Source organism: Solea solea, chromosome 16 (assembly GCF_958295425.1).
Source record: "Solea solea chromosome 16, fSolSol10.1, whole genome shotgun sequence".
NCBI lineage: Eukaryota > Metazoa > Chordata > Actinopteri > Pleuronectiformes > Soleidae > Solea > Solea solea.
In genome coordinates, this window is record NC_081149.1 from 1,231,234 (window position 1) to 1,243,708 (window position 12,475).

The following is a 12,475-nucleotide window of genomic DNA, read 5'->3' on the forward strand; positions in this document are numbered from 1 at the left end:
AACACATACACAAACACAAACACATACACAAACACAAACACATACACATACACAAACACAAACACATACACATACACATACACATACACAAACACAAACACAAACACATACACAAACACATACACATACACAAACACAAACACAAACACATACACATACACAAACACATACACATACAAACACATACACAAACACAAACACATACACATACACATACACATACACAAACACAAACACAAACACATACACAAACACAAACACAAACACATATACATACACATACAAATATACATACACAAACACAAACACATACACAAACACAAACACAAACACATAAACATACACATACACAAACACAAACACATACACAAACACAAACACATACACAAACACAAACACAAACACATACACAAACACAAACACATACACAAACACAAACACATACACATACACAAACACAAACACATACACAAACACATACACAAACACAAACACAAACACATACACATACACAAACACAAACACATACACAAACACATACACATACAAACACATACACAAACACAAACACATACACATACACAAACACAAACACAAACACATACACAAACACAAACACATACACAAACACAAACACATACACAAACACATACACAAACACAAACACATACACATACACATACACAAACACAAACACAAACACATACACAAACACATACACATACACAAACACAAACACAAACACATACACATACACAAACACATACACATACACAAACACAAACACATATACATACACAAACACATACACATACACATACACAAACACATACACATACACAAACACAAACACATACACATACACATACACAAACACAAACACACGTCGGTGAAATACGGTCGCTGACTAAATACGGCGACCGCTGGCCGCAGTCTGATGTGAAGTGGTGCGAACACACGAACACACGTTTGCTGACTTTATCCGGCACATTAGCTTCATATATAAAATCCTCTGAGGCTGGAAGTTTGTGTAAAACACTGTGCTCCACTGTGCAGCCACCAACAGCACACTTGTCCCTCTGCGTTGACATAATACCGCTCTTCCTCCCTCGCCTGCACTCTCGCATTTTATAGGGACAAGGTGGAGCTAAGGTGGAGCTAAGGTGGAGCTAAGGTGGAGCTAAGGTGGAGCTAAGGTGGAGCTCTCCAAGTAAACTTACTGGTGGGTGGTAACATTCACAGTGAAATGCGCATGCTGCTGTCATACTTGAACATGGCGTGTTTTATCGCCTATACTTACACTAAGGGGGACCACGAAAAAAGGACTGAGTATTCTTCTTCCACACTTTGGCGACTGGTAGGGCCTCCAGAGTCCCAAATATAAGTATACAATGATTAAAAAGTTGATTTTGCAGAATATGTCCCCTTTAAGGCGGATGTGGGTGAAAACACGAACAGAAACACAAATGTAAACAAAAACAGCTGAGAGCCTCCATGCACGTTACCATGACGATAAAGACCCTTTTGATTTGATTTGAGAGACAGACAGACAGACAGACAGACAGACAGACAGAGAGAGAGAGAGTGAGACAGACAGAGAGAGAAAGACAGACAGAGAGAGAGAGAGAGAGAGAGAGAGAGAGAGAGAGAGAGAGAGTGAGACAGACAGAGCGAGCACAGGTTCGTCCTTCGCACCCGGAAGTGAGGGAGGGAAAATACAGCGACGCAACTCCAGGTAAGAAACGTCTTGTTCCTGTGAAGAAGGAAACATTGTAACAGGTAGAGCAATGACAACATTCATACCTTCACAACATTTGCATGTACTGAACATGAAGACGTGATTTACTCTTTTATTTCCTGTGAACGGCGTTCAGTCACGTGACGCGACTGAACGCCGTTCACAGACAGGTGTGCAACATCTGCAACATCAGTAATAATAACTTATAATAATAACAAGAATGATGACACTGTTACTTCAGTTACAGCAGTAAGGCTGTTCATACGTCACATATGACTCATGTGAAGTTAGGATTCACTTTATATCAGATGATATAAAGCATGATATAAAGCAGCAATGATTGTGCAGAAGTCACAAAATAGACGTGTTTTTCTTTCATTGTTGTTCCTGTAAACGAGCCAAATTAACTGTGACCTATTTCCAAGTTTCACAAATTCAATTTGATTTGAAACATTGTGAGTAGTTTCTGCTCAGGTGTGTTTATATAAATGTGACAAGCCTCTGTAGAATCTGTGCATTTAAACACAGTCATGGTTCTAATAATAATTAGATTATTCAGCTTCTTAAATGTGAATCATTTTCGGTTAAGAAACCATTAACAAAGGAATTCTGTTCATTTATGGACAGAAACAAGACATTTGAGACAGGAAAACATTCACTTGCATGGATATGAAACTTTTTTTTCCTATTTCCAGCTGGTTACATTCATTCATTCATGACCATCAGCTTTATTTTTATATTTACTTTAAACTTTATAATCCATGCACCAGCAACATATTTCAAAAGTGAATGAGAGGTGAAAACCTTTTTATTTTCACTGAAGGTCATAAGAAACTAACTGCTATATGGTGTGTGTGTGTGTGTGTGTGTGTGTGTGACAGCAGACTACACCATGGACCGGACTCTCCAGGACGACTTTGAGAACCAGTTCAATGACGTGATCTCCAGATTTGAGTCTAAACACTTCTTCCAGTCGGACTGGGACATCGCTTCCTTTGCAGTCTTCTTCATCTTCATTGGTGAGTCAAAGACAAAGTAGACACATGTAGTCAGGTCATTTACACAGGGTTCCCACGGGTCCTTGAAATCCTTGAAAGTTTGTGAATTTGAAAAAAAAATCAAGGCCCTAAAAATGGCCCTAAACAAATATGACCTACTGCAATTTTCAAATCACAGGAGGCGTCAAAATATCATTTTGGATGAATTATTGCCTCATGCACGTCTAATTCTCCAGACTGAAGGAACTTCAGAATCACAAATCTGCACAAACATCACACAATAATCATTTTAAACGTGTTGGTTTTTTTAATGAAAATTAGAATAATGATATAAAATGATATGGCAGCAAACATTTAGTGAGTGGACTTCATGTGCATTTACAGAAGTGATGAAATTTACAAGGTTTCTTGAATGCATCTTGAAGCTGCTCTCGTTATCTAAACCCACTGTGAACCTGCATTCTTTCCACTAGCTCTCATGTGCTGGAGTTTACAATATTCAACGAATAATCCATATTATTGTTTTTAATGACATTGTGTGTGCGGGGCAGCTGAGGTGGTGTAGTTGTGTTTGAACAGTGCTCAGAGACACATCACATCCGCTCCACTAGGAGCTTTCAAATTCTCATCTATCTATAAATTCTAGGAACGTTTGTGTGTGTGTGTGTGTGTGTGTGTGTTACTCGTATATCTCTCGATTCATTTCAAGCGTAACGGGTGTCTTGTTACGGGCATGAGTAAGTGCAGTGCCAAGTTTGACGTTGTTTGGATAAGTCATGCAAAAGATATCGTTAAATAAATCGCTAAAACAAGCGCACACTGGCTCTCGCCGCTCTACTGTAGCCACGCCCCCTCTCACTCACACAGCACTGTGAGTGAGACAAGGCGCTGTGAAGCTGAGGCAGACAACCAAACCACAGACTGTTCAGCCCACTATCCTCCAGGAGGCGCTACAGGTGTCTGCAGGTTCAGAGGAAGTTTCCTTCCTGCTTATTCAATCAAATCTAAACTTTTCCAAAGGTTTAAAGCTGTGATTCTCTGGAGGAGAACAGCTTGGTTTGGTCCAAGAGTTAGAGTCAGGTACCAGAGTAAAGTGATGAGGCAACAGACAAACAGTGAATATCTCCTGCTGTCTCTGTGTGTGTGTGTGTGTGTGTGTGTGTGTGTTGTCAGGTATGATTCTGCTGCTGGTCGTCCTGGTGATCATCCGCTGCTGCTGCTGCTGCTGCTGCTGCTCCTGTGACGATCACAAGGTCAGCGACACTCTGTCACTCATTAACTTTAATCTGGTTGCACATTTCCTCACTTCCTTATCGTCACATAAATGATTACATTTTAACCAGAAGACATGTTGAGTGGTAAGAGTAAGTGTTAGAGTTAGGCCAGTAGTGTAGTTATGGTTAAGGTTAGAATAAGGCCAGTAGTAGTTATGGTTAAGGTTAGTGTTAGAGTTAGGCCAGTAGTAGTTATGGTTAAGGTTAGTGTTAGAGTTAGGCCAGTAGTAGTTATGGTATACATATGTATATATATATATATATATATATATATATATATATATATATATATACAGTATATATACACATATATATATTTATATATATGTGTGTATACACATATTTACATTTACATATGTATATATGTAAATATACATATGTATGTATACATATATTTACATTAACATACATATATACAGTATATACATATATTATGGTTAAGGTTAGTGTTATATATATACATATATATACACATATATATATATGTGTATATATACATATATATATACACATATATATATATATATATATATATATACACACACATAGAGGTACATTTTCATGCCACCCTCCGTCCTGACTCAACACTTCTTTGACACAGTGTGAGACCTGTGCTGAGATTCCTAGTACATTGAGGGGGTTTTCCACTGCTTCTTTTCTGGTGAAACACTTGTGACACAGAGTATTGTCTCATTTGTATTTGTAGACATGGTGCTGCATGCAGATATCCGCGCAGTGGTTGTTACAGACTGGATTTCAGAGCTTTGCTCAGAATGACTGTTCTTGTTTTCTCGTCAGCAGCCTCGGCGGCAGAAGGTTGGTGTGGAGAACACGGCTCTGGAGCCCTGACAGCTCAAGCTTTGCACAGATGACTGAAGAAGAAGAAGAAGAAGAAGAAGAAGATCGTGCCAATCATTAGTCTGTTAACATGAAGATGAATTGTTGTTCACCTGCACCTTGTGACCCAGTGACAAAACTGTAACTCCCTGATGTTGTTGACTGTCACCATGTGACGGTTGTTGCTAGGATACAGCAGAGAGAGGATACAGCGCTTGTCCCTGTGGATTTTAATAGAACTTCCTGTATGTATTTTTTTTAAAGGGATGCTCATGTTTTCATCTGAAGCTTAAATTCAAATCTATATGGAGTAAAAATCTGTCTTTATTCCTTCACTCATGGCTCTTTTCCATCACACACTTTGGTATCAGACACATTGTTTTCCATGACTTCATATCTCCTCCTCAATGTGGGCGGGGTCAGCATTGCACAGCTGCACAAACCTGCTGTGACGTGGTTTTATATGCGACACAAACACACAAACGACAGTGAATCATTAGACTCAGATTCAAAGATGTTGACAGAATTGCTCAGTGCTTTGAGCAGAGCTGTCTCTGATACACCAGACATTTGCTTTGATAAACGATGGAGATCAACACACGTTTTCAGGACTTTAACTTTGATCTACAGCTGGACATTGTTGGCTTTGACGTTGCACTCATGACTCTTGAGTGACGACACTCTCTGACCAATCAGAGACCGGCAGTCTAATGATGTCAGAGCAGGAACTAAAAAAACAGCAGGTACCAGGTCTGCCTCCATGTCTGCTTCTATTCTGAAGTCACGTTAAATCACGCGAGTTTCTGCAAGATCCCAAATCCCTGGACTTGGATTGATTAAACCATGGAAGTCCAGCTGGTGCCTGGATAAATGTCAGGCTCATTGTGGTAAGGGTCAACTTATTCATATGCTGTGTTAACATAGCCCCACCTGTGTGTTACTGACCTCTGACCTAAAAGCCGGTAATTGTCCATGTGAAACAGTCAGTCAGATTCTGTCGGAGAGATGGAGAGAGGTGAGGGGTTGTGGGACGGACGCTTGCCATTATTACAAGTCTGTACGTCTACTTGTCTTAAGTCAGCACATATCACTAAATATCCAACCTCCACACACACACATCTGAATCACATCAATCAAAAAACTATATTTTAGAGACAAATCATGTTTCCAGGGAGCTCATGTCTCATTGGGGGTGAGACCCCCCTGACTCCCCCGTAGTTCACACCATGGTTACTTCATCAGCCAAAGGACTTTCTGTGATATAAACACTTTTATGATGAATATATGATGATGTGGACAACACTGTGACTGTGTGTGTTACTGTAGGCTCATCATCACTGCACACACTGTACTGTAGTTAAATGTCCCTGTCATAGAACACATCATGGTGATGCAGCTGGAAACACTTTAACACTGAAGTGACTTTTAGAATCTCGCAGCAGACGAAATCTTAATGTTTGACAATGTTCGAAATGTTTTCATGTAAAACAGTGAAAAGTGAGTCAGTTTGACCATGGACACTTTTATAATGATAGTTTTTTTCACCTTCAGTTTGTGTGTCGTCAGATTCCAGCTGAATAAAGATCAAATCTAATGTAACATATGGTGGGACTGGATTATCATCATAAATGAAATGATGCATGAGTGAATTACACTGTATAAAATGTAATAGTGTTCATTTATTGACTCCTCTCTTCACATAAATGTCATGTGTTCATATTTCTGTTAACTGGATTCAAAAGGCTGTGCTCTTCGTTTACCTGTTGCCATGGTGAATCATAGTATCAGAGCTCCAGTGATGATGGCTTTTTTCATTCCCAACACACACACTGAACTCAGAGTGAACTGAACTTGTGCTGATCAGCTGAACTCAAGAGTTTGACAGCTCAGAGTTAAGGTTTTAACTCAGAGTTTGTTGAACCTGCTCTCTGAAACTCTCTGATGTCACAGGGTCAGGGGTCAGCACCGAGGCTCCTGTCACAGAATCATGAAGAGAGACTGATCATCATAGAATATTTTATTGCACAGATCACTTATTTCCACAATTATATATATATATATATTTATATGATAGACAGATTCTCAGACTAACACTTTTTGCTTGTGTCAGTGGATTAGTGTTTTGATTCAACATGGACTCGACAAAGTGCAAAAAAAGACAAAAATAAGAACACAAACATAAACAATCATCAACACAACCGGCAGCTTAATGGTGACTGGTTTTCGTTGACCCTCTCAGAGCCCACAGTGGGAGCTTTTCACAACACTTCACTGTTTACATCACAACATGACTGTGCTGTGTCATCTGTATTACTGTGTATATCTGAATAAGAGTCTAATGAATGTCATTTTAGTTTCAACAGAGAAACGATGACATGACTGAAAACAAAGGGTTTTTTCCAAACTCCTGAGCAGCATTTGTGAAAACTCTGTAGTGTTGGATTTGAGTAAGTGCTGTTTCCACATTTATTCATGGTCCACTGCTTCAACCTCCACATGAGGGGGTGAAAGGTCAGCTCAGGTCACCAGAGACAAAACCATGGTCAGTTTAGTGTCCAGTTAACCTCACACACATGAGGAAAACATGCAAACTCAACAAAGAGCCATGGTTGTGAACTCCCATTTCAAGAGAGTCATTCAAGAAAATCCAATGACGTCAACGTGAGTGTCTTTAAAAAGGTGCTGAAGAACGTGCGATGGAAACATCAAGTATTGTAAAATCAACTCCCACTATCAGCTTGTGTCAGTCTTCTAACCCTGAGTACACAGTACACATCAGCTCAGACCACAACTTTAGGATCAATACTTAGTATTAAGAAACATGAATGTAAACCAAACAAAGATAAAGAGATACAGTTGTTGATGGACGTTGGTCACTAGGTCCACACCACTGGCAAATATTCATATCTGGTGAGGTTTGATTGGCTCCTTCTCCTCATCATGGTTAGGGTTAGGGTTAGACTGAACCATTCAATGACAACAAATACACAACTAACAATGAACTAACTTTCAGGATGTCCCTTATACTTGTGTGTGCGTGTGTGCGTGTGTGCGTGTGTGTGTGGGGATCAGAAAGGTCTGTAGTTCCAGAAACTGGAGAAGACTGAAATCTGCAAAAACAAAAAAAAGTTTGTATTAGTCCAGATTAACGAGCAAACATCCAATAATACTCTGTTCATTGCAGTGCAGGAGATTACAATGCGTGTCATTACCTATATAACAGTGTGATGACATCATGATGACATCTTAATGACATCAGAACAGTGTGATGACATCATCAGGACATCATGATGACACCATCAGAACATCATGATGACATCATCAGAACAGTGTGATAACATCATCAGAACAGTGTGATGACATCATCAGGACATCATGATGACACCATCAGAACATCATGATGACATCATCAGAACAGTGTGATAACATCATCAGAACAGTGTGATGACATCATCAGAACAGGACTTCACACAAACACACTGATCTTTATTATATAATCATATACAATAAATGACATGGTCACTTTGTTAATGATCATGATTGGCTTCTAAGCAGCTTCGTTGATTAAACAATGATAGGATTATTTTTAATCTCATGGTTTACAGTGAAACATCTGTTACTGAACACAAACAGCTGTATTTGGTCGTTTATATTTTCATACATTCTGAAGTATTTTTGTCCACTGATATAATTAATATTATTTTTCACAGTTCCTTCCTGATGTAGAGCAGATGTTTAAAGTTTAATCAGAAAACAGAATAAACTTTCACATGTAAAGCAGGTCAAACAGAAACTAATGCTACTTCATCTCAGCTCACTCTCTGGTTCCCTCTACAGGTTAAACATGGTACAGTTTGTTCTGACAACCCTGAAGCTTCTGTTAGAAAACATGACTTTGTGTTTGTCCTGAACTACAATGCAGGTGATGCAGACCTGCACAGACCTGCTGAGACCTGCTGAGACCTGCACAGACCTGCTGAGACCTGCACAGACATGCTCAGACCTGCTGAGACCTGCACAGACCTGCACAGACATGCTCAGACCTGCTCATACCTGCAGAGACCTGCACAGACCTGCTGAGACCTGCACAGACCTGCACAGACATGCTCAGACCTGCACAGACCTGCTGAGACCTGCTCAGACCTGCACCGACCCGCTGAGACCTGCACAGACCGGCTCAGAGTGCAATCTTGGGTCTTTTTAAGGTAACATTAGTGATTAAATCTTATGATATTGGTGGAAAACATTGACATTTTCTTTTAGTGATTCAACGTGGCCTAAAAGGAAAAAAGGGGTTTAAATGTCCGTGTCATGAGGGGATAAAGGGGACTGCATAGAGTCAGCTTGGAACAGTGAATGTGAAGAGTTGTCGTGCACCTTGTCTTTGAGCTGCTGACACAGCTGCAGGGAGATGGTGAAGAACACCAGCGTGTCACTGAGCCAGGGAACCACACACTCCACCTTGTGAACATGGCTCACCTCGAAGCGGTTGTTGTTGAGCTCGCTGTGGGAGAAGGTGTTCCAGAGAAGAGACAGCACTCAGGAATGACAGCTGTGGAATACTCTACTCTTCACATGTTTCTGCAGAGATGGTTTGTTTTCAGTGTTTTTACCAATTTTATCCTCTGCTTTTAACACTATTCACTACAAGGGTTGTAGTCAATGGCTAAATTATCTAATCCACTTATAAGAAGAAACAACTTGTCTGCTGTGAAAATGATCTGCTGGCTTCTCTGGTTTAACAGCACATTCAAACATTTACAATTAAAAGCTTCAACATCTTACAACATGGCTCCAGGGTTGTGCAGCACTGAACTTCCTGCTGGCTTAAAGTTCTGTTGAAATGATGGAGACAAACCATCATCAGTCACATGGAGCTGTGTGTAACTGTGTGTGTAACTGTGTGTGTAACGGTGTTTAACTCGGTGTGTAACTGTTAAACTCGGTGTGTAACTCAGTGTGTAACTGTTAAACTCGGTGTGTAACTCAGTGTGTAACAGTGTTTAACTCAGTGTGTAACTCAGTGTGTAACTCAGTATGTAACAGTGTGTAACTCAGTGTGTAACAGTGTGTAACTCAGTGTGTAACAGTGTTTAACTCGGTGTGTAACTCAGTGTGTAACTCAGTATGTAACAGTGTGTAACTCAGTGTGTAACAGTGTGTAACTCGGTGTGTAACAGTGTTTAACTCGGTGTGTAACAGTGTGTAACGATGTGTAACAGAGTGTAACAGTGTGTAACTCAGTGTGTAACTCAGTGTGTAACAGTGTTTAACTCGGTGTGTAACAGTGTTTAACTCGGTGTGTAACAGTGTGTAACAGTGTGTAACAATGTGTAACAGTGTGTAACCTTGGTGGTGTTTGGAGGCAGCACATGAAGCTGGTAGACAGTCAGACACAGTTTGCTGAGGTTGATGTAAAAGTTCACCATCACGTCTCCAGGCATGGGAGGAGTAAACATTTTCTGTAAGAGAGTGTTAGACGATTATTAGACGAGTGTCAGAGGAGTGTCAGACGAGTGTCAGACGAGTATCAGACGAGTGTCAGACGAGTATCAGACGAGTATTAGACGAGTATCAGACGAGTGTCAGACGAGTATTAGACGAGTGTCAGACGAGTGTCAGACGAGTATCAGACGAGTATCAGACGAGTGTCAGACGAGTGTCAGACGAGTATTAGACGAGTGTCAGATGAGTGTCAGACAAGTGTCAGATGAGTGTCAGACAACTATTAAACGAGTATCAGACGAGTGTTAGACGAGTGTCAGACGAGTATCAGACGAGTGTCAGATGAGTGTCAGACGAGTATCAGACACGTGTTAGACGAGTATCAGACGAGTGTTAGACGAGTGTCAGATGAGTGTCAGACGAGTATCAGACACGTGTTAGACGAGTATCAGACGAGTGTTAGACGAGTATCAGACGAGTGTTAGACGAGTATCAGACGAGTGTTAGACGAGTATTAGACGAGTGTCAGACGAGTGTCAGACGAGTATCAGACGAGTGTTAAACGAGTATCAGACGGGTGTTAGACGAGTATCAGACGAGTATCAGACGAGTGTCAGACGAGTATCAGACGAGTATTAGACGAGTATCAGACGAGTGTCAGACGAGTATTAGACGAGTGTCAGACGAGTGTCAGACGAGTATCAGACGAGTATCAGACGAGTGTCAGACGAGTGTCAGACGAGTATTAGACGAGTGTCAGATGAGTGTCAGACAAGTGTCAGATGAGTGTCAGACAACTATTAAACGAGTATCAGACGAGTGTTAGACGAGTGTCAGACGAGTATCAGACGAGTATCAGACGAGTGTCAGATGAGTGTCAGACGAGTATCAGACACGTGTTAGACGAGTATCAGACGAGTGTTAGACGAGTGTCAGATGAGTGTCAGACGAGTATCAGACACGTGTTAGACGAGTATCAGACGAGTGTTAGACGAGTATCAGACGAGTGTTAGACGAGTATCAGACGAGTGTTAGACGAGTATCAGACGAGTGTTAGACGAGTATTAGACGAGTGTCAGACGAGTGTCAGACGAGTATCAGACGAGTGTTAAACGAGTATCAGACGGGTGTTAGACGAGTATCAGACGAGTATCAGACGAGTGTTAGACGAGTATTAGACGAGTGTCAGATGAGTGTCAGACGAGTGTCAGATGAGTGTCAGACGAGTGTCAGACGAGTGTCAGATGAGTGTCAGACAACTATCAAACGAGTATCAGACGAGTGTCAAACGAGTATCAGACGAGTGTCAGATGAGTGTCAGACGAGTATCAGACACGTGTTAGACGAATATCAGACGAGTGTTAGACGAGTATCAGACGAGTGTTAGACGAGTATCAGACGAGTGTCAGATGAGTGTCAGACGAGTATCAGACACGTGTTAGACGAGTATCAGACGAGTGTTAGACGAGTATCAGACGAGTGTCAGATGAGTGTCAGACGAGTGTCAGATGAGTATTAGACGAGTGTCAGACGAGTGTCAGATGAGTGTCAGACGAGTATTAAACCAGTATCAGACGAGTATTAGACGAGTGTCAGACGAGTGTCAGATGAGTGTCAGATGAGTATTAAACCAGTATCAGACGAGTGTTAGACGAGTGTCAGACGTGTATCAGACGAGTGTCAGATGAGTGTCAGACGAGTATCAGACACGTGTTAGACGAGTGTTAGACGAGTATCAGACGAGTGTCAGACGAGTGTCAGATGAGTATTAGACGAGTGTCAGACAAGTATCAGACGAGTGTCAGATGAGTGTCAGACGAGTATTAAACCAGTATCAGACGAGTGTTAGACGAGTATCAGACGAGTGTTAGACGAGTATCAGACGAGTGTCAGACGAGTGTTAGACGAGTATCAGACGAGTGTCAGACGAGTATCAGACGAGTGTCAGACTAGTATCAGATGAGTGTCAGACGAGTGTCAGATGAGTGTCAGACGAGTATTAAACCAGTATCAGACACGTGTTAGACGAGTATCAGACGAGTGTTAGACGAATATCAGACGAGTGTCAGATAAGTGTCAGACGAGTGTCAGATGAGTGTCAGACAAGTATCAGACGAGTGTCAGACGAGTGTCAGACGAGTGTCAGACAAGTATTAAACGAGTATCAGACGAGTATCAGACGA

General features: G+C 41.1%; 2 protein-coding genes across 5 annotated transcripts in view; one reads left to right on the forward strand and one right to left on the reverse strand.

The window, feature by feature from the left end:
- The first annotated feature begins 832 nt into the window (after window positions 1-832).
- smim22 (small integral membrane protein 22) lies at window positions 833-5,182 on the forward strand. 3 transcript variants are annotated; one of them, XM_058653720.1, is made up of 4 exons: window positions 833-1,735; window positions 2,620-2,757; window positions 3,910-3,989; window positions 4,809-5,182. In XM_058653720.1, exons 2-4 carry the CDS (start codon window positions 2,631-2,633, stop codon window positions 4,857-4,859), a joined length of 258 nt encoding a protein of 85 aa, XP_058509703.1. In that variant the 5' UTR covers window positions 833-1,735; window positions 2,620-2,630; the 3' UTR covers window positions 4,860-5,182. The 3 variants fall into 3 exon arrangements, with proteins under 3 accessions (XP_058509703.1, XP_058509702.1, XP_058509701.1); XM_058653719.1 differs by having other exon boundaries at window positions 1,298-1,735; window positions 4,812-5,182; XM_058653718.1 differs by having other exon boundaries at window positions 1,722-1,779.
- Window positions 5,183-6,849: 1,667 nt separating this feature from the next.
- The window catches only part of rogdi (rogdi atypical leucine zipper), a 28,176-nt gene continuing 22,550 nt past the window's right edge, over window positions 6,850-12,475 (reverse strand). For both annotated transcript variants that reach the window (XM_058653793.1, XM_058653792.1), the window contains exons 8-11: window positions 10,196-10,309; window positions 9,633-9,682; window positions 9,225-9,351; window positions 6,850-7,957 (exon numbers count right to left, since the gene is read on the reverse strand). In XM_058653793.1, coding sequence (XP_058509776.1) covers window positions 7,916-7,957; window positions 9,225-9,351; window positions 9,633-9,682; window positions 10,196-10,309 — 333 coding nt within the window. In that variant the 3' untranslated portion in view covers window positions 6,850-7,915. The remainder of the gene's footprint in view (window positions 7,958-9,224; window positions 9,352-9,632; window positions 9,683-10,195; window positions 10,310-12,475) is intronic.